At 35.7% G+C, this 21,985-nt stretch overlaps 3 protein-coding genes and 1 pseudogene across 5 annotated transcripts; 2 read left to right on the top strand and 2 right to left on the bottom strand.

Moving 5' to 3' along the window:
• Window positions 1-389: 389 nt before the first annotated feature.
• On the bottom strand, window positions 390-1,048 carry LOC108996977 (non-specific lipid-transfer protein 1-like). The gene is made up of 2 exons (XM_018973044.2): window positions 658-1,048; window positions 390-559 (listed from the first exon to the last, which is right to left on the bottom strand). The coding sequence occupies exons 1-2, from the start codon at window positions 1,002-1,004 to the stop codon at window positions 550-552; spliced, it is 357 nt and encodes a 118-aa protein (XP_018828589.1). The 5' UTR covers window positions 1,005-1,048; the 3' UTR covers window positions 390-549.
• Window positions 1,049-3,748: 2,700 nt separating this feature from the next.
• Window positions 3,749-7,881, top strand: LOC108996975. Of its 3 annotated transcripts, none has more exons than XM_035684956.1 (6): window positions 3,749-4,043; window positions 4,527-5,483; window positions 6,183-6,233; window positions 6,325-6,533; window positions 7,000-7,123; window positions 7,530-7,881. In XM_035684956.1, exons 2-5 carry the CDS (start codon window positions 4,613-4,615, stop codon window positions 7,105-7,107), a joined length of 1,239 nt encoding a protein of 412 aa, XP_035540849.1. In that variant the 5' UTR covers window positions 3,749-4,043; window positions 4,527-4,612; the 3' UTR covers window positions 7,108-7,123; window positions 7,530-7,881. The 3 variants fall into 3 exon arrangements, with proteins under 3 accessions (XP_035540849.1, XP_018828585.1, XP_035540848.1); XM_018973040.2 differs by having other exon boundaries at window positions 6,132-6,233; window positions 7,530-7,859; XM_035684955.1 differs by having other exon boundaries at window positions 4,462-5,483; window positions 6,132-6,233; window positions 7,530-7,859.
• A 3,664-nt stretch (window positions 7,882-11,545) lies between these two features.
• LOC108996976 lies at window positions 11,546-14,170 on the top strand (annotated as a pseudogene).
• LOC108996974 lies at window positions 13,191-20,475 on the bottom strand. Its single transcript, XM_035684954.1, has 21 exons — window positions 20,386-20,475; window positions 20,130-20,291; window positions 19,886-19,908; window positions 19,585-19,769; window positions 18,831-18,947; window positions 18,674-18,716; window positions 18,256-18,341; window positions 17,973-18,068; window positions 17,758-17,812; window positions 17,558-17,657; window positions 17,094-17,307; window positions 16,421-16,586; window positions 16,295-16,332; window positions 15,995-16,067; window positions 15,818-15,922; window positions 15,695-15,723; window positions 14,645-15,575; window positions 14,481-14,530; window positions 14,187-14,350; window positions 13,535-13,606; window positions 13,191-13,443 (listed from the first exon to the last, which is right to left on the bottom strand). Exons 2-20 carry the CDS (start codon window positions 20,169-20,171, stop codon window positions 13,538-13,540), a joined length of 2,586 nt encoding a protein of 861 aa, XP_035540847.1. The 5' UTR covers window positions 20,172-20,291; window positions 20,386-20,475; the 3' UTR covers window positions 13,191-13,443; window positions 13,535-13,537.
• Between the last annotated feature and the right edge of the window lie 1,510 nt (window positions 20,476-21,985).

Genomic DNA, 21,985 nt, shown 5'->3' with positions numbered 1-21,985 from the left:
TTAGAAAAGACCAATGCTCTCTCTCTCTCTCTCTCTCTCTCTCTCTCTCCTGTATTTGCTCTGTCTTGATGTTTTATGGAACTTCATTTTCTAAGATTTTGAGAAATTTCTATCAACTAAACAAACAGAAATTAGGGATTTTTATTTTTTGGAATTGATTTTCTTTTCCAAACAAACGGAGTCTGCAGAAGCTCCCATGATAAGATGTTTGAAGTGTTAATATGTTCATGTTCATGTTAGTATGCACACTTATTAATTGAAAACTTAGTGAGACAGTGAATCGATGATCTTTCTGAGATGCGCATGTTTATTGAAAAAACTATCTTATCAGGGAGCAGTGCAAGAGGTTATTGCTTGCATGTTAAAAGTTCAATATATTGAACCGTACTCTGCAATCCTTCTACAGTATGACACTATTTCCTTTATATGTAAGTGTATACAACATATCAATGTGCTCAAAACACATGGACACTCACACTAGCTTCCTGGGTTTTTATTTCCGTCTTTATTTTATTAGAAAATGCACTAATATATAATCCAATACGCAGCTTAGTCCACCCTGCAAGAAAAGAAAATCAAATCCATAAAATGAGTCCGTTCAATCATGTGATAATACAATATTAAGAAGATGGGAACATATATAGATGATAGAATTACTTGGAACAGTCAGTGGTGGGTGTAATCTTGTAGCGACAAGTAGTGCCACAGGTCTCAGGAAGTGTCCCGACCAAGTCATAGTTGATTCCTGGGATACCCGAAAGACCTTTCATGATGCAACTGCATGAGGCTCTGTCATCTGCAGTGCCGTTGGAAGCGGCATGGAGCGCTTTGAGGCCATCACAACAAATTGTCGGCACGGTGCCTCCGAAAATAGCATACCCGATGCATGGACTCAACAAGTTTGTTATCTCACCGCATGTTAATGTTGCATCGACATGAGCAGCAACCACAAGCATCACGCACACCAGCATTGCTGTGCATGCCGCCATCTTCAAAGCTGCCATCTTAAGCGCCTACTTTTTCTATCTGAGTTCTCTTTCTCTTTGGGTCTGGGGATACACACATGAAGCATGGGGTATGGCTATTGGGTATATATAGAGCAGCTTTCAGCCAACTTCCTGGAATGCCGTAAACACTAAAAACAGTACAAGTAACTTTGTCATGTATAGAAGATAGAGATCGAATAAGGCATACTTTTCTTCATAGGCATATTTCTCAGGAACCCCCCATCCCCGCAAACCAGGGCAGCTTAATGATAAGAATGATGTCACCTTCTAGCATGCATACATTTCAACATGTTGATCGTAACCCTTTTTTCTAGCATCATTCTACTGATCATCACGTCAGGTCCTTTTTTATTTTTTTTTTCCAATGACAGTCAGTGGCAATTTGGATTTTATTGCCAATAAATATCAAGGATCACATAAAACTCCTTTTCTTCCACATGAAAATCCAATATCAGGGATTAGTAAAACCTTTACTTTTTTGTCCCACATTTCCACTTGGCAGTACTTGCTGGGTACCAAAAACAACTTTTCCTCAATTTGATTTGGAGGATAGCCCGCCCGCCAATCATGTCCTGTCAAAATTTGTGTTCCTTCAAACTTCTCAACCTAGGCAGTGGGCTCTAACTTGCCTCACCCTAGCACCATTGCAAACGTACTCCATCAACCCCTTTGACCATGCGCTCCATATAAAATATGTGAAATAAAGGATTAATGAACAAATTCAAAACATAATGAACAAAAAAATCACATATCTGGTTGTGAATTACATATCAAAATCAATGAAAATTAAAAATACGGAGCCGTTGGTAAGAAGTTAAGAAGCAAAATAAAGGTTTGAAATACGTCTTTTTCATACAAAAAAATAATAATGATGGAAGTACTCCATTTGAGTACTCATAACAGTGGTGAATGGGGTTTAAACCTGATGTTGTACAACCCATGATGAAGTACAAGACACAGGATTATGGGATGAACCAAAGACAACCGACTGCTAGATTATATACCAACTTTAGACAAAATGTAAAAAGTTGCAAAATGTATTGATGTGTCAGGGGATCGTGTCATGTTTCTCCACTTGTCGTTTAGATCAACCTGAAAAAATCAACCTCCGACTTAATATGCTTCATATTCAAATATCCCAAAAATAATTAAGACATTGCAAATGAGTACAACAGAAATTTTTTACCTCAGTCCTCTCTTCAAAGGTATCTCGGTAGCAATTCAGAATGAGCTTCCAGTTTCCTTTACCATACCTTCATTAGGAAGCAAGACAATGAGAACTTGAAAATCTAAATAATTCTTGAAACTTCAATCCATTAGAAGTCCTACGAGATTTAAAAAGAAATTCTAGTGATGTCTTCTCTCAATCAGAACAAGCACATACTTCTGCACAACATGATATGTACACACAGATGAACGGTTTAGGGACGGTGAGAAAAAAAGAAGAAGCACCGTTCCCATGCATTCCCCGAGCACAAAACATTTCCTTTACCACACCGAAAACAAACTGGTAGATTGGTGCAGCAAAATATGAACAGAGGTACCTCAAAAGTAAGAGCAGTGCTATTCCGCTCCATTAAGCTTGGTCGAGGAGCATTGTTCTGATTACTACAGGACTGATTTTCATGAGTACGGTCATCAATTTCTATGGGTTCAATGCTCTTGTTAACAGACGGATTGGGTGCAATATCTCTGCCTCTCGCACTCTGGTTTTCTACAGAAGTTTCATGCTTTTTATCTCTTGTCACCCTGTCATTCATTACATTTTCAGCCAACCGTAATGCATCAGGAAGAGGGTCCTTCACCACTGATTAAATTGTATTTGCTACACGTTACGTCTGTGTCCACTTCCTCTGCATCGATAATCTTAACTCCTGCTTTAGAGCGTTCATGCCGCAGAATATGCATCTGTGTGGCACATTCCCTTGCTGTGTCCCTAGAGCAAAATAATTGGGGAAAAGGCGAAGTATCACAAGGAGAAAAGAAACCCTTTTTTACCAGTAAAAAGGGCAGAAAAGAAACCTTATATATATATATATATATACATATATATACATATAATATTGATTGAAGGAGGATTTTGAATTTCAAACCTCTATTTTAAAAATTATGAGTTATGTCAATCAAGCAAAAAAACAAATCTTAGATATTATGAGCGTAAAACTCAAAAAATGTTATAATCAGGCCCAAGCAATAAATATGGTGATCATCACGGGGCAGGCACATAGAAGGATGACCATAATTATCAATACGTATACATAAATATGATATTTATATAAAAAGAAATTAATTTTTTAATAATAAATATTATTTTTTTTTAAAACGATTATACCGTATGCTTACACACTCTACGACTGTATGTAAGTATGAAGTTTGACTCTATCCTAAATTACGAAAGTTTGACAACTTTGACAAATTTGAGAGCAAACCAATGAATTTACACATAATCACAAGCATAGGTAAGAAGTACGTACATACACACATGCACAATATATATTTATAGATATAATATATTGAGTGGATCCCTACTCATGATGAATCGCAAGGACCTATAGATTAGAAAAAATAATTAAATAATAAACTTTGATCACTTTTTTTTTATTTTTTAATATATATATATTTTCTTATAAGAAAAAAAAGATGTTTAAGATTTGTCGGAAAGTATAAACATGTGAATGTACTTTAAAGAAAGAAAGAAAGAAAGAAAGGAATTCAAAGTTTTCGAGATTACCATACGAAAATGTAATTAGTACTCGCTACTCGAGCCAAACAAGAAATTTTACCGGGAAAATTTAAAATAGGAAAGAAAGGCGCTTGGGGGCGGGATCACATATGTATAAGTAAAGATAGGTCAAGTGACCCAAGTCACTCTCCTCATCGTCTTTCCCTCCTAATCGTCTATCTACCGATTTCAGCTTCAGGAGCTTTTCGTTTTCTCTTTATTTATTTAATCTCTTTTTATGAACCCTAAAACCCAGCGCATACAAGTTTCCAAGTATACTGCTGTATACAGTATACCAGAGCTTTTATCACCAGGTCAGTCCAACAAGTTCTTCTTCTTCTTCTATTTCTTTCTTTTCTTTTCTTTTCTTTTCTTTTCTTTCTTTCTTTTTTTTTTTTTTTTCAACTTCTAGAATTCCTCGTCCAGTCCATCTCAGAGAGAAGAAGATGGGATTTTCTAGTCCATACATATAATGTGTGTGTGTAAGCTATATGGAAAATGCCCCCTTTTTTCGGGTTTTGCTTTTTCTTTATGTTAATTCCCATAACAAAAATTGAATTTTAAGTGTGCAGTGGTTAAATGATCGCACATGTTACTTCGAGAATATACAAGCTATAAATTTAGAAGTTTTAGATTCACGTTTTTTTAATATCATATACATAACTTCCCCCATTCATTCTGGGTTAGTATTTTGATAATTTGAGCAGCTCCTCTTTTACTTGCTGGTTGTAGTTTGAAGTTGTGAGATGTTGAGGTATTGGATATAGTTGTTGTTACTATCAACATTTAATGCGCAGGAAAATCACCCACCAAGTTGGCCTTATTAAACAAGAGAAATCTTAAGTCTTTCTTGTTTGATATGTGTTGATTGGCTCTTCAATTTATGGGTAGTATGCTTGAAGCCCAGCTCATTGACAACACAGGTTTTCAGGCGAAAGACGAAGTTCTTGAACCAAATTGTGTGACCTCATGGGGTCTTGGCTCTCATCCTGATGTAGAGGCCTTGTTAAACATAAAAGAAAGAGACCCATCTGATACTCGTGAAGTTCATGCTATTAAGAAATCAAGTGGTGCTTCAGAGAATGGGAGTTGTAATGCTCCCTTGGAGCAAAAGGACCCTATGAAAGTGTGGCAAGAAATGAAAAAGAATGGTTTCCTCTCACTACCTGCATCTCAACCAATACTAAAAAAGCATGTTAGGAAGTGCACAAATGACATGGCTAAAACTGAAATGCTCAGTAGAAAAATGAAAGTTGCAAAGATAGAACAAATTGACAGGTTCCCTAAGGTTTCTGCACCAAGTGGGTTGCTTGATGATCTGAATCCAGGGATTATAAACCGCTTAAGAAACCGTAAACAGGTTTATTCAATAATTCAGGCCTTGGTTAGAAGCGTGGAGTTAGAAAATACTCAAAGCAAGCAGCAAATGCTGTTTAGAGAGGAAATTAAGGATTGTGATCTGAATGAATGTTCAAATGCTCTACCATGCGGCAGTCAAGTCAGTGGATGGCCCATGTACCCAACTAGGCCTATCCACATGGATTCAGAAAAGAAAGTAGGGGTTGATGATTTGAGTGTAGCTTCGAGAAAGAGTCAAGATCACAGGAATGATAAGGAAGAAGTAAAGTTGCGGTCATCTGGTACTACAGTTTCAGAGAATGCAAACTCTGCTGATGAAACCATGTTGACAGAGAATATAAACTCTCAGGAAGAGTCAGAAGATAATGGAGTGGTTTCTCCTTTTGATCCCAAAGGTTAGTTGTGATTTAATGGAAGATTGTTTCTCATGCTTATTGCTTTTCATTAGTCATTTATATTTGACCTCAGTGAATGCTGATTGACAATAGAACCTACATAAAAGGGATACCAAATACCCATGGTGATTGAAATTGCCATTAAACATAAGTCATCTTTCCTTATGAGCTATGCATCCAGGCAGGGGGTCATCCAGAGGATTTGGCAAGGATCTTAGCAAGCTTTGGTGAGCATATCAACAAGGGTTGAAGATTTTGTAGAGAATGCAAAACTGGGATAGATTTTTGGATTGCACTGCCACCACTTTGGCATGCTTCTCTCTTTTAAAGGTTTAAATTTGTAAATTCAGGACTCAAATGCAAAATATCATGTATAAAATTTACTTCTCAGCTGTCAAGCTGTAGTTATCTCCCTCTGCAAACCCCCTTTATGGTAATCATTTCATTCAATGACTAAATTCAGTGACAAATTAGCTCAGTATCATACCCATTCATGTATGTGTACATGCACCAAGTTGTTCTGCTGGCAAGCTGGTTTCTAAATGTGCATGTACTCCATTGCACAACCACTCCATGCTGGTAGTTAAAATTTTGGTTGATAATGTTTAACTAAATTCTCTTTATGATACTAATCATTTTAAGGTACAGAACATCTTCAACTGATTTATATTTCTTCTTGCTTCCGAATTGCCAATCTAGCTTCTCAATGGTTGGGACTCCTTTGCCGGGATATTAGAGGGCGCCTTGCAGGTGCATTTCACATTCCTGGAGCTTGGTCATACTCTAGTCAACAATCTATAATATTTCATATGATGTAACAACCTTTTTATTTTTTTTGCAGCACTAAGACAGAGTAGGATGAGGGTTAAGGATGTACTCCAGATAGAACTGCCTTTACTGATATCGGAAGAGTTCTCACCAATCAAAGAAAATGAACAATTTTCTGCTCCCGAATCTTCCATGAGCATAATTCTTCACATGCATCAAGCAAGGTGGACTGCATTGTTTGATCAGATGGATAAAGTACTTCACGAAGAAATGAATCGTCTTGTAAGTTGAATAGGACTTGCATTGCCTGATGTTCAAAGAGAATATCATAGTTCCTTCATGATTCTCAAAACTGTGAATTGTTGTATGCTTGTTTGGTAGACATGATACACTTCCATGGTGATGACATGAAACTTGCACCAATGAGGGTTGAATGTTGTTTAAGCTGATAGTAAAGTGTTTGTCTTCAAACACCTGCATTGATGTTTTTCTAGGTGCATGAAAAAAGTTCCATACAAGCAAGCATATTGGTGCTGAAAGTAAAAAAGGTTTATGGCCTTAATAGTTTCTGTCCTCATTTTCCATGACAATTTTTTCCCATGGAGGAGTATCAATTCCCTGACAACAGTTTAGGCTTCTTAATTTTCTTCTTCAGGGAGACTATTGTGGAGTTGCTGGTTCCTTTTTTTTCTGTAACTTGTAATTCTGTGAGGTTCTTTGCAGTTTTTCACCTGGAATTTAATTTCAGGAGATCTGGTTGAACCAAGTAGAAGAAGTGCACTTATTGCATAGGCAGCGTGTGCCTCATGCTGATTGGTATTCAAGAAATGATATCAGCAGCAGCAGCAAGGCATAGCAGAGTTTAATACCAGGTATTTATATTTTATTATTGCAATTGACTGTTATAACATTGAAACTTTTTGCTTGATGTCCTGATAATTTTGTTTTTGCGACTGAGCTTCTGCACATTTTATGCCATATGCTCGAGAATGAATCATGTTCCATATCTAAATCATTTACAAGTACTCATGTGCGACATTGCAAGTCTGTCTGCACTACCAACTCTTTCATTAAGTTTTCTTGAAATTCATGTCCCATTTGGCTCTCTAATTGGATGTCTAAGTGTTATTTCATCCAAATGTCTGATGCTCAGGTCTATGTTTTTAAGCGCTCGGTTCATTTATTGGAGTGATCATTAGTTTTATGCTATATGTTTTCATCTTCTTGGGGACTGATTCATATTTCTCATAAGATTCTGTGAATTTTCCTCATGTGCAGGGAGGGAGGAATGGGATAATTTGGTTCCTTTAGATACATGTGATTAAGTTAATGGTGGAATCAATTTTTGCCCTTTGTAAAGTCTTGGCGATTGCACGCTAGACTAGGTTTTACCTTGCCTTAAAAAGTCAACGAGTTTCCCATTCACAGGTTGCCATCTTCTTCTGGGTAAGGCCTACATTGTTTTCTATCCTGGTTAACTTGAATAAGTACTCAAGTCTAATCACAATGACATTGCTTCATACTTCATCCCTTTGTATTTTGTGGTGTAGTAATCTCATTGATCTGTATTCAAACTACCTTTCAAGTATAATGCTATTCAAAATTATACCTTGCATTATTATTTATGCAATCTTAGACTCGATTACTTTATAATTTTGTACCATAATCAGTTTGTCAAGTACTCTATAGATTCTAGTGATGATTTAGATTGATTTGGTTACACAAAATCAAATTATCTTATCTCATATAATCATTATAACTTTTTCAAACTTACACACAAAATATAATAAAAAATTTAACTTTTTCAAATTTCAAAATAAAAATAATATTATAATAATATTTTATTTAACTTTTAATAAAATATCTTATCTGAACTATGTAATCAAATAAGAATATTTTGCTAGTTGTACTCTTTATTTGGAATAATTATTGGATAGTCATGATGTGGCGCTCCCGACTCCCATGTAAGGCAACACGAGAATCGAGATGCCAGGATGATGACAATATGGTCACGCATCTCAACGATAGTGCCAAGTGTGTGTATATGCAAAAGTGTACAATAACAACGCAGTGGATTATTAAGTCGACTAAATACTAGAATTTAAACACAATTTAAATAATCTATATAAAGGTTTAAAAATTATAGCCATCCCAAAATAAATAATACAAGTCTCAATAAAATGAGTGATATCAAATCACTTTTCGGGCGGAGCTGAATCTTCAGGTTCACCCTCTTCTTCGTTTGCATCAAAATTTACGTTATCACAAAATAGTACTACAGGTAAATATAACCCAAACAACTCTCAGGAATAAAAATGCATTAATGCAACCAACATGCATGCATATGATGAAATATGCTTTATTCTCAAAATATTATTTTTTCCAAAAATAAATATTTTCCAACACACGTCAAAATCTCATTTGGCCCAAAATATTCGTAAAACATTTTCTCAAAAAATGATTCACATAAAATCCTTTTATTCAAAATATGTTATTTTTCCAAAAAATAGCTCATTAATCCATTATTACCATATGTACCATGATCTCCCCTATGGACCATCCGCACGTCCTGGCTTCGTAGCGATGTCCAGTTCCGCGTCCAGCTCGTTCATGGCCAAGCATCCACTACGCAACAAGCGATGCCCAGTTTCGTGCTCAGCGCGTTCATGGCCAATCATCCTCTAGCCCCCGTCAGCAGATGGACCACTGAGTCGGCACAAGACAATCTCGTCCGATCCCATTGTCGCCCAGCGACAATCCAAGGGATGTCACTTAGTATATTACGCTCCCAAGTGACCAGCAGAGATCCACTGAGATAATGCCTCATCTCGGCTTGGGGTCGTGATACACATGCACCCAAAAACATTCTCACACATGAAACCCAGTTTCAATAAACACATGAACATGAATGTAATACATGAAAACCCAATTTCCTTTATAAACATGATCATGTGTGCATATATGTCATGTACATGAACAATACAAATCCCAACCAACAATTGCCAACGCAATCCAATCACAAACAAACTTCTTTCATTAATCTAACCGACCCCCGTACTCCTTGGACTCAGTCCGACAATACCAACCAACAGTTCACAATGTAATGTGTTAGTGCAAAAAATACATTTAAATCACGAAAGTTCTTTGGAGAAATACTTACAGTGCTATATAGTAATTTTCGGAGGATCACGGAAGTGCAAGAAATGACGTCTTAGCAACGTAACAGTGCAAAAGGCACTGTGGCCGTGGGTCTCAAAAATTCACTTTTAAACAGGAACAAACGAAGACTCAAGATTGATAGGGTAGGACATAGAGATGTCGGTGAAGTTAGTAGTAGTGGTGGTTGGCCGTGAGTGGCAGCGCAATGGATGGTTGAAGACCAAAAATACCCAAATCGAAAATGGGGTTGGATGTGCTTCACCGGTGATGTATCAGAGCTGGGGTTGGGTCCATTGGATTGCTAAGAGGTCGAGGATGAAGTGGTGAAAAAATGATGGCCGAAGGTGGCGTGACGGTGGCTGGGTGGAGAGAGAGAGAGAAGCACATGGGAGAGAGGGAGGGGGAGTGCGTCGTGCGGGAAAGCAGAGGAAGAAAGAAGAAAAAGAAGAAAAGAAAAGAAGAAAGAAAAAAAGAGGAAAGAGAAAATGGAGGAAAATAAATGAGGTACAGTCCTCACATCTTGGGTCACAAAAATGATCCAACGGAAATGATTTCAAAATAACAAGTTAATTAAAATAATTTAAACGTAATGATAAAGTGAAATTAAAATAATTAAATCCAACAATAAATTAATTAAATATTAAAAACAATTTAAATGCATAACAATAATTAAATATTAAGAAAGCACATCAAAATAATTTTCACAAATTAAAATCATAAAAATAAACCCACTAAAAATCTAACCAATTTTAAAACAAGAAAATAAATTTTTGAATCCATAAAAATAATTTCTTCAATAAAAATACATTAAAATTTAGGGTGTTACACATGAATTAGGAATATATAATATTATTATTATTATTATTATTTCTTTAAAAATTTGTATTTTTATTACAAATATTAGTTTGCCAACGCACTCTTTGTTGATGGACAAATCTCCCAAGGATATCTTACGAAATCTGTTGTCTTTTCTATGATCAATTTACACATTCTTTTGGGGTGGCGAAATCTTTCGATTATCCTAAACGAGATCGTGTCAAAGGCATTATTTTTTTCCCTCGGCATGAGCATAAAAATAGAAAAAGAAAAAAAGATGGTGGAAAAAGTCCAAACCCATCCTGATGAATCAATGATAGATTCTTATCTCACTCCTACCTGTCCATGCAATAAATATGTCATCAACTTTACGAGTTATTCACCTTTTTTAAGAAAATTTAATTTCACTGATTTATATATATATATATATATAATATTTATGTGGAGAAACAAATTGGATTGTCGAAAATTTTATTTTCTCTTAAGCGTCATGATAAAGATACTTTTTTTTTTTTAAATTTTATTATTAAAAAAAATTAATTGAATAATTCAATTCAATTCAATTTATCTTTATTAACTTTAGTTTTAAAAACGAGTGATTTGAAATTATACTCAAACAATCTTTTTATATTCGAATCCTCCATCTACATTTTATTTTTGTTTTAATTAAATATTTTATTATTAATAATTAAATTTATAAAATATTATTCAAAATATATAATCAAGCAATTATAGATATTATGTAATTTACTTTTTATGTCTGCCTTATGAAATATGAATAACACTTTAAAAAAAATTCGTATAAGTTCAAATTGACTTGTTTGAACTCATTAAATGAAACTCGTAATATATTTTATATATGTATTAATTATATATATTACATATTTGTTATATTTTATATATTTAATTATATATTATTAATTTATTCATAATTTATCTTATTTAATGTATACATGTTATGTTTTCAAAATGTGTATATATTATTTAGTATTTTTCTATTAAAATGGAAATATATATTATTATATACGAAATAAAAAAAGAAAAAGGAAGTAATTGAATAGGAGGTAGGTGTGTAAGAAATGGTGAGCTGGATGGGGATCTGAAAGGATTAGGAAGACAAAGTGTGGGGGTCTGTTTTTTCGTCTGTAATCAATATCCCAAGTACCCAAAAGGATCACGAAATATCTGTGACCCTTTGATTCTGTCATTCATTTCAATTTTCTTATTCTTCTGTCTCTGCAATTGTTCCTATATATTTATGTGTATAAATATTTAAGTTATCACGAGCCAGAGGCCCCCCCAAAACCCACAGCATTGTTTTTTCACATAGGTTCGTACCTCTGTAGAATTTGTCAGAGAGAGGTTTTTTTTTCGCCCTTTTCTCTCCCTCTGTTTGTGGGTTAAAAGCAGTCTTTTTGCTGACTTTCTTCAAAGTTCTGTAGTGGGGATAGTTCTGGGCTGAGAGATTTGAAAATGGCTACTTCTTCTTCCTCTTCTTCTTCAGCGTCAATGGGGGATGAGAAACCTCATGTTTTAGCAGTTGATGACAGTTTGGTGGACCGAAAACTCATTGAAAAGCTACTCAACAAGTCTTCGTGTAAAGGTTATATACTTGTATAAGACACATTTCAATGTCTCTCTTCTCGTGCCTTTTTTCCTTTCTCTGTTTTTCGTTTTTGTTTTATTAGCATTTCCCAATAGGTTTATCATGGGGTGAGAGGGTGAGGAAGGAATCTATCCAAAAGAAAGCTAGCTTCCTCTGTTTTTTTCTTTTTGGATGTATCTTTTGAGGATAAGAATATGTACCCATTGTTTATTCATTCGTGCTTCTTTAGGAACACTTTCTGCCCGGAAAAACACGTGCCATTTCTTCTTTCTACTTTTTTTATTAACCCCTTTTCGTAGAACCATTAGGCCCCGAATGCCATGTTTTATTTAGTTTTTGATTTGTTTTCCATTATTTTTGGGTCTCAGTTCGACCATTTCAAATAGGCCAGTAGAAATAGGACAAACAGGATAAAGAGTTAATGGAAATTGTCAGAGCGATACCGTTTATGATTCTCTGCATAGTGCATCTTCGTACCATCATGACACCATCCCTCGTGGGTCCTCTTCCCTCTCCTGTATACTGTATAGTATGTCCGCGCGCGTATTATTTTTTCACGAGGCACACATGCTGTAGGTCCGTAGGAGGATAAGAATCAAAAGACGGGGTATATAATATGAGTAATTATATCAGCACAACATATTTCGATAAGGATATTTTTATAAAATGACCTTAATTTTATAAGATCTTTTAAAATATTATTGTAACGTATTTATCATTTTTCCTATAATATTGCCTTGACAGAAAACCGGCTCGTCACAGGCTTTTATTTTTTAAAAGAAACAAGAATAGAAAAGAAACGAATGAAAGAAATACATTTTAACTCCGAATTATTACTCCTTTTACCTAATCCCTAATTTGGGAAATAAACTATAATTTATCGTGCACATTTTATCCATGTTAAATCGTGTGTAAAGTACTAATTATAATATTAGATGGTCATGATTTTTTGAAAAAAAAAAAAAAGTGATGCATAATATGGGTTATTATTTTCTTGCAGTGACTACGGCAGAGAATGGGACAAAGGCACTGGAGTTGTTGGGTCTGGGTGATGGGCAGCGCGCATTCAATAGCAATGTAAACTAACCTTTCAACTCCTAGCGCCTCCTGTTTTTTTTTTTTTCCTAAAAAAAAAGCTCTTAATAACAGTAACATTTACACTCTTTTCATTTCATTCTTAATGCTTAAAGTTCTTGCCAAAAATAAGGATTCTTCCTATTTTCATTTCAATAGTACTGACTCACTGGGCATATTCTGGTTGCAGGCTTGTAAGGTGAACTTAATAATCACTGATTATTGTATGCCAGGAATGACAGGGTATGAGCTACTTAAAAAAATTAAGGTGACATAACCCTTAGCATATATTTGTATTTGATTGCATCAGATATTAGTCTCTACAGATATTCATGATTTCCCACTCAATTAATCATTACATAGCAGTGAAAAGCATTAGGGTATTAATAGAAGAAGCTATAGAGATGATAGCAGAGTAAGGATTCATATGTATTGCGTGTAACTCATAACTGCCTAACTAACAGATCTTTCTCTGCAAGCAGGAGTCACCTTCCATGAAGCATATACCAGTGGTGGTAGTGTCATCCGAGAATGTCCCTACACGAATTAAGAAGTAACAACCACTAAACCCATGAAATTTGTTCTTCTCTTAATTTTCTTGTTTCCCAAAAAGTTTATTTTGGGTTACCCTTTATGTTTTCTTTGCTTGAACAGGTGCCTGGATGAAGGAGCTCAAGAATTCATGCTGAAGCCTCTCCAGCTATCCGATGTTAAGAAGTTAAGATGTCAGTTAACAAAGTTCAGCAATCCTCACAAAGGGATGCTTTGCATGGGAAGATGAGCACGACCTCCCTTATAACAAGAGTAGAAGAATATGAAAGAAAAAGAAAACGAACTGCAGGAAAAAGGAAATTGCAACTGTCAATGCATCAAGCCCTCTAGAAAGCTAATATTAGTTAGTTTAGTTTATCATTCAGTTGCTGGTCTGATGTCCGTTGCTCTATATATAGAAGTACCTTCTATTGCTTTTGCTCTTTCTAATTTGCATTTGTGCTAGATTTTCTGGGGGCATTATACTCCCATTTTTTTTCAATCCCTATTGGTTCATATCTTTCTGTCTATACATGTACATTAGGTGTACGGTGTGTATTTTTTTAGCAGGCTAGTATTTTTTGGTTACTAGACTAGCATGAGTCATCTCCTCTCCAGCAGGATGCTACAAGCAACCTTCTGAACCATTTGTCGAACTCTGGGGCTGTACCAAACTCCACGTAATTGTTTTTTTCATCCATTAGTTTCCAAAGAATGGCCCAAATCTATCATCTGTGAAGGAACCGTACCTTCTTTGTGGTATCCTGTGCAGATGCATGCATCAGTACCTTCTTCACAGAAAGAAGCTGAAGAACGTAGCTTTCAAGCATCATCACCTGACAAGATGAGTTGTCGCATTTACTCTCTGTTTTTCGTATTAGCCTTCTTTCCTGAGGCCTCATAACTTGTATATCTGCGGCAATAATAGATTCCTCCGTCAGGGAGAAAAATACTGAACAATTTTTTTAATATTGAACGTAGCATTAGAATTTGTAAATGCAAGTCAAAGGACTGTTCATGAAAAAGGGCCAGGAAATCTACACCTTTATCCCCATTCTGACAAGGAAGAGTAGCTTCATTACGGCAATGGTGTCTGGAAACAGTGTGACCATTTTAGCATAATAAAGATCTTAATATACGAATGTTCATGAGTAAGGAACGGAAAAAATAATAATAATAAAAATAATTTCAAGTCTGTTTAACGTACTTCTGTTCTTCTACGATACTTTCAAGTTTGTCAGAGATTACAAGAGACCTTGATGCCTGCTCTGCATGGTCAGGAGAATATGTTGTTTTTAAATTATGCATTGGCTCTGGAGCTTCATCTTCCGCGTTTTTGCATCCACAATTGTTGCCCCCGGAACTTGCAGCATCTTTTGCCTTTTCATTCTCTGAAAATAAGCCATTGCCGATTTGAACTTCTCCCATGAGCTCCAATTCTTCACGGTCATGTGGCTGGGTTTTTGCTTTATTTTCCACATCTTTGCTAGCACTTTCATCTGTTGATATATCAGGAAAGGGTTTCTCACCATGAGATCCAGCCACAAAGGAAGATTCTGGCGGTGTGCCTTCCAATTTAGAATCTGGAGACAAATCTGGCACCGTTGGCCCAACCTGAAACTTCGAGAATATAGGGGAATCATGAACTGTGAACTTTTCAGTGATGAAACTGCCAGAGCGTGAGCATGCCAAACTTCCTCCAAGTTTAGATCTACCAAATAATGAAGATCTCGCATCAATATCTGATCCAGGAACGGAAAATTCACTGGTAGGATCTCCAGTCCAAAACTTGGATTCTGAGGATGGAATTTTTGTCTCTGAATCTCGAGAGAAAGGAATGAAACCTGAATTCACTTTCGAAGTAGTATATCCTTCATCATGTAACCAACTATCGTTTGGTCCTAAATTTTTCAGGAGGGGATTGTTAGAGTGGGATAGTTTTGACACATTCGGACATTTTCCTGACCCTCGCACATCATTCCCTTGTCGAATTTCATCCTTGCTTTTATGTCCCGTCTCTTTGGCAAAAATGCTGTTCACACCATACTTTTTTCGAGGGCTAATACAGGCATTGCTGTGTCTTCTAGTCCGTCTTGCTGCTGAATTCGACCGTGAATTATTGGTTACTTCGCCCCTCACTGTCATGAATTGGGGGAAAATAGATCACTTCAGTAATCTTTAAGAAGAAGTTCATAATGAATATAGAAAAAAATAACACGAGTTGTCAATGCAATTATTCAGAATCAAGGAATATAACCTGCACTGGATGAGCAGGACTCTTCGCTGCTAAAAGTTTACAAGTAATAAGGCACATCAGATAAAACTAGAAAAAAAAAACATATTAAATCACTTCGAAATAAACGAAGCCACGTAAAACTACCTCAGCATGCACATATTATCTCTTCCATCATCTGTTGCAGAGCAAAACCAATCCGATTGCTTGGTTACATCCCCAAAACCAAACTTTCTCACTGGTGTAGGGCGTCTATCATCACACAAGAGATACAATCTTGAGTACATGCAAGTCAGCTATTATACATTCTCAAACATGGCGTACCTTGCTCCATTGTAAATCATGAAGTCAAGATCATTTTCTGATGTTTGGTGCTTGTAAAATGAAGCAGGTGACTCTGATTACGAAATAAAGCGAGAATCAGAGGAGGAACCAAGAAAAAATGAACATACATTCGCTATATATATGTTACTTGTCAGGAGAGCTGTAGCAAAATAACAGGATTGCATCAAACGGCTATCAGGGCAATCCTACTTCTGATTTCTTATAGTGATGGCGGGGAAGAAGGTGCCTGAAAAACAATGTTAATAGAGGTTCTGTTTCATTGTTTAACTGAGACAGTACCTAAGGCGTTGAATCTGTCCATTGCCGTTGTAGCATCCCTGCACAGATATAAAAAGTTCACGAAGGAGCTAGACGGTGTCATTTCTCAACTAAGGGAACTATGCAAGATCAATCTTAGTAGAATACCTTTTCTTCAGTAGATCAGGGCCTTCAAAAGCATAATCTGACATCTCAGAGTTCCCATATTTCCAAAAATCCAGAGAATTACCATCTATTTCAGGTGACCAGTTCTTCCTAGATACATCAAATTCCCTCTCATCAAGAAAGTTGTCGGCTAGGAAGCAAGACCTAGCTGGGGGAAGTTTGATAAAAAAAACCAAATAAAAGAGACTGATCACGTCTTTTGATCTAAACAATTAAGGATATAAATGAACAACGGAACATAAAAGAGGCTAATAGAGTGTACAATGGAAAAGACTCTGTACAACACCATCTCTATCTCATCTCTGGACATGATTAAAAGCATGCATATAATTTTTTTGATAGGTGAAATACATAACGGATCATAACATGTGTATCTCAAACCACCAGTGTCATATTTCATGTAAGGTTGAAAGAAAGAGAAAAGGTTTTGTTGTAATGGAATGATTCATCATCTAGGAAATATTCTTCTAAGAAATACTTGAAAGACAAGATGAATGAAGATGCAAATCAGCATAGAATTTGCGTAGAAAACAAATGACAATATGTCACGAAATATGCTTCAAAATTCAAAATCAGTTTCAATTTGTTATGGCAACAACAAAGGATCGCACTAAAGGGTGAGAGAATGGAGAATAGAAAGTAAACTGTAAGCTACCATCCCATATATCTTCTTTGCCGCTTTCAAGGTCATTAAAGAAACTTCTGTCACCAAGTAAACTATTTATTTGACTACCATGACCATCATGTTGCATGCAGTCTCTGACAGCAGCTAATTTCTGATTGGGATTGCTATATGAATGCATTTTGCCTGATGAAAAGTCAAGAGAACTCTCACTTGGGGGCATATTGATATCTTTCATCATTTGATCCTGCATTTAGCATGCCTCAATAATTAGTCTCATTTTTTAGTTGGTCTAGTCTCAAACCATAACCAAATAACAAGAGATGCAGAATCAAGGAACACCAATAAATGACAAAAGGCTACCGTACTAGGGCTAGTGTTTCAAGGAAAACAAATCCATACTAACAGCTGATCAATTGTGGCATTCAGAAAACCATTGTAGCTAGAGCAATTCAGGACCTTAATTTGTATAAAGATGCATTCAAAAATGTCCTCACCACGTCTAGTTCAAGGTCATCCATCAGATAGTTACGTTTCTTCGACATATTAAGTTGCCTTGTAGCCTTCAAAGGCGAGGAGCGACCAAAAGAAAAATATCTATAATCACACAACCATTAAAAGTTAAGGCATTGATGTGAACGTACAATTCTTATTCCTAGCTAGACACTTCTGACTGAACGCAATGCATAGCAATTACCTGCCAGGTTGTTGTGGTGAATGGACTGGTGTCTCTGTTCCCACTTCACCCAAACCTGATGGGCAAGAGACACAGTAGTAAATAACAGTTTGTGTCATATGACAAATCTTCTGCTCAAGATTGACATTGCAAATAATGTAAACTGAAAACAAAGGTGCAACTGTTTGAGTTGAAAACTATAAAACCTGCCACCAGATCTAAAACCAGCACATTACCTTCAACTGAAAATGCAGCGTGAGCTTCATACATCGGGGTACCGTCCTTATTACCATTTGGTTCCTCATCACCAATCAAATCAAGAACAGAGAGCTCTGAGATACATACAAACAGAGAACCGGGGGGGTGGGGGGATGCAATTTTCAGTCACACACATATTGACCTCTAACGACAAGATAGTTGTAGAAATAAATAGTCCATACACTAGGGCACCAACAGAAGTGCTTCAAGAGCTATGTAGAAAATCTAAAAGATTGTTGATGATGAATATTTTCTACTTACGCTGCTCAGTTACTGTCTTCCAGAGATCGACTTTAGAACCATCTCCGTTCAGAACAATGTGATTATCATCGTGGACGCTAAGTAGACTGTAAGGCAATAGATACATCAACTCCTCATGCAGACAACATGCACTCTTCCAAATGTTCAATCGATACAAGTACGTTATGAGATGGAAATAAGCACAGCTATGCATGCAATTGCAGAAGTCACAACAAATTCAAGAACAGCCATTCCATATATGTGCAAACCAAACTCCTTACTTGACTTAAGTGATTACACTATTACAGGAACTTGAGACTTTTTAGTTGTTAACAAGTACAAATAAGTACTTGTGGAGTGGAGGAAAGAAAGATGTTCTGAGAAAGTAGGAGGGTGTACTGTGACAACAAGTCTTTGTATCCAAACATCCGTCACTCACTTCTTTGGAGATACAACTTCCACTTGGCAATGTGATGGACTTCCTGTTTCAGCATATAACCATCACATTTAAAACATGTTATTTCCACTAGCAAATTCCAGAGAGCTGTGGACAGGACTAAGTTCAAATAGTAGCGAAGATCCATTACAAAACTTACTTTCTTCCTTACACTCAACAGAGTTGGCCAGAGCATCTGTGTGGTTAAGAATTGTTGATGGTCCTTTTTTGATGTTATACTTTACCTCTGAACCACTGACCTGTAGATCTTCCTTTCCTTGTATGGTACGCGTAAGAAATAGAATGAATAAATAAGGAGAGAGCATAAATTCTAAACAATAAGGATCATAAGCAAGAAGGTAGAATGCACCAGCTACAATCTATGAACAAAACTCATAGGGCATGGCATCCCTGGTGAAGCTATATCCATAATACAACCACATGACAGCTCTTTCAGATTTTCATCAGCACAATTAATCAAACTGAATCATAGCTGAAAGCAGAATACAAACTCCATGTTCATTGAAGCAATAGAGCTACAATAGTTAAATTAAAAGAATACCAACAGAAAGTTTCAGAAAGAGAAAAAAATTCAACCGATTGGTTTCTAATCATGGAGAGTAAATTAGTGCTCAGAGCCCACGAATGAACAACAGGGGTATGGACACAGTACTGTCACAGCCTCTGAAGTCAAAGTAGGCTTAATTTGCGGTTGTGTTTGCTGGATAGGTTCAATTTCTATCTGTAGAAATTCAGCAGATTAAATTTCTGATTCGATTAAAAAAAAAAAAAAGAGCAACACCCATGAAGGTTCACCATCATGTCTAGTTAGTCTCGATTCTAAACTTTTTTCAAACAAAATCAGAGAAACTCCGCTGGTGACTTTTGAATTGGTTGAATAGTATGTTACTTACCACTAGGGCAGGCAGACTTGCATTCTTGAGAAACCGTCGACAAGTTTAGCAAATTGAGAACATCCAGTGATCGGTGTTCATTGTGATGCTGGACGCACACGTTCATTCCATCAGCAGTATAGCTCTCCAACCCCGCTGTCTGCTGCTGTTGCTGTCGTTTCTTTTGCTCAAAGTATTGCTTTTGCCTTCAATAATTAAGAAAGTTCATAACAAGCACATTTGCCGCGTTTAACGGCGATCATCTTTCGTTTACTAGATAAACTAAAGCACAAAACATCAAAATGCATTAAGCTGAATATACCTCTTGTGCATAGACTTCCTTGACTGGAGATTTATGCCGATTCCAGCACAATTCAATTGGAAATCATGCAAAAGATATGCAATGTTCACATGTCAGAACAGAAAATCCAAAATCATATTTTTTTTGAGATTATGATAACCGATTTTTGAATCGAATAAAAAATGTGCGTGATTAGAGCGTCGTGATTACAATACATAATGTGATAAAATTAATTGCAGTCTCTGAAAGTGACAGTGACACTTACAGTTGTCACTTTCCGCCTGGAACCTCCCATCCATTGCAACATTGCGAAGAGTATTTTGAAGGAGAACGAGTCCAGAAAAAGAAAAGTTTCAGGAAAGAGTAACTGAAGGTAGAAGCTGTCGAACGCGAATCTCGAGCTATTTCTTTCTTCCACTGGAATACACTAAATTTCTCCAAAAAGGAAAACAAATCAAAATTCTTCAATGTGACAAGAACAACACGTAGCAAAATTATCGATGTTATAATCTACTACTTACACGAAGACAAAACAAAGAAAATCATTTTCCAACCGACTTAAGATTGGAATCCTAGCGACACAGAAGAAGAGGAACTAGTTTGAGAGCTTCGTCGCAATTAAAAGAATGGATTGCATCTGCCGTAATTCAGGTGATATCGTGGTTAGCTACATTGCGCCAAAAATATGGATTTTTTTTGTTTTTTTAGTTGATATCGATTTGTAGTAGCGACTTTTAGGTCTCGCAATGACCATTGCCTTGTCTAATATATAACTAAAAGTTGTGGTTTGGGTTAAAATTAGAATTATTGGAGAGGTTAACGTATATTAAACTATCCATTAAAAAATTAAAATAATAATATAGTATTAGATATTTTAATAATAATATTTTTAATTTTAATATTTTTTAAATACATTCTTTATATTAATTAATAATTTAATTTTTATTTAAAATTATTATTTTTTAACTTTTTTTTTTCTGAACCTAATTATTTAATAGTAGTCATTGAAAATATTTTTAAAATAAAATATTATTTTAGAAATGAATAATAGTTGGTTAAATTTAAAAAAATAAGTGAATTCACTGTAGTTCCAAAGTGGAGTATTGAAATTTTGATTATTCAAATGCAAATCACTTTGAGCTAGCTAACCAACATTTAACTAGGCACTAGTATTTAACTAGGCCAATACCACTGCTCTAAGAGTATTACTAGTGGTTTAGCTAAAGTTTGGTCAAAATTTAACTAAAAAATTCACTTTTATAAATTTAGTTAATCACTTTTCAACAATACTAAATGATAAATTCTTCAAATTTATTAATATTCTTTAAAGAGTTGTGCTACACATAAGTTTTACATTCTTTAAATTCTTCAAATGAAATATGAAAATAAAAGAATAAATTCATATATTTTTAAGTGGTGTGCAGGAGTGTGAGGCTTATGTATAGAATTTTTCAAATATTAGGCTTCGTTTGGAACCAAAAATCCTCTCAACTCATCTCAATTCATCATTACAATTTTTTCAAATCCCAATACAAAATATAATAAACAATTCAACTTTTTCAAATCTCAAAATAATAATAATAATAATAAATAATATTCTAACAATATTTTATTATCTCAACTCAACTCACTTCAACATCCAAACGCAATCTAAATCTATTGTAATCAGTTTTTATACAACTAATTTAGTTAGGTTGATTCCACTGGTGCTCGAAACGTCGCAATATTCATTGGCAGACTTTCGCAACGTTATGAAACCATTTTTGGACAAACGTCGCCCCCAAAAGTACGAAAGCGGAAAGAGTTTCTTTTTTTTATTTATTCTAAATATCAAGCGACAGCCCAGAGACTGGGCCCCAGACTGCCGTTTCTGTTGGGTCACCAGGCTCACTATGATTACAACTTCACCCTTTTTGGGCTTCATTCACATTTGCAACCCAATCTTAAAACGAGACTTTTGGGCTTCGTTCACACCTGCAACCCAAATACTATAAGTCATTTGGAGTGTCATTGAACGCTTTCGATCGAGAGAGTGAGAGACGGAGAAACCCTAATGAGGACTCTCCCTTCGTCTATAAATACGAGTTCTAAGAGCAAAGAAGCAAACATTGCCGCAAGAAC

Source organism: Juglans regia, chromosome 14 (genome assembly GCF_001411555.2).
Source record: "Juglans regia cultivar Chandler chromosome 14, Walnut 2.0, whole genome shotgun sequence".
NCBI classification, from domain to species: Eukaryota; Viridiplantae; Streptophyta; class Magnoliopsida; order Fagales; family Juglandaceae; genus Juglans; species Juglans regia.
Note: the sequence above shows the minus strand (reverse complement) of the source record. Positions and strands in the feature narration are given on the sequence as shown.

Bases quoted from the DNA above. Each gene is read 5' to 3' on its own strand.
- LOC108996977 (XM_018973044.2), bottom strand. From the start codon at position 1,004: ATGGCAGCTTTGAAGATGGCGGCATGCACAGCAATGCTGGTGTGCGTG.
- LOC108996975 (XM_018973040.2), top strand. From the start codon at position 4,613: ATGGGTAGTATGCTTGAAGCCCAGCTCATTGACAACACAGGTTTTCAG. The intron at 6,234-6,324 runs GTGCATTTCACA...TTTTTTTTGCAG, and splicing joins TATTAGAGGGCGCCTTGCAG to CACTAAGACAGAGTAGGATG. The intron at 6,534-6,999 runs GTAAGTTGAATA...ATTTAATTTCAG, and splicing joins ACGAAGAAATGAATCGTCTT to GAGATCTGGTTGAACCAAGT.
- LOC108996974 (XM_035684954.1), bottom strand. From the start codon at position 20,171: ATGTTGCAATGGATGGGAGGTTCCAGGCGGAAAGTGACAACT. The intron at 19,909-20,129 runs GTAAGTGTCACT...ATAAATCTCCAG, and splicing joins CCAGGCGGAAAGTGACAACT to TCAAGGAAGTCTATGCACAA. The intron at 18,948-19,584 runs GTAAGTAACATA...GTACCATACAAG, and splicing joins CAAGTCTGCCTGCCCTAGTG to GAAAGGAAGATCTACAGGTC.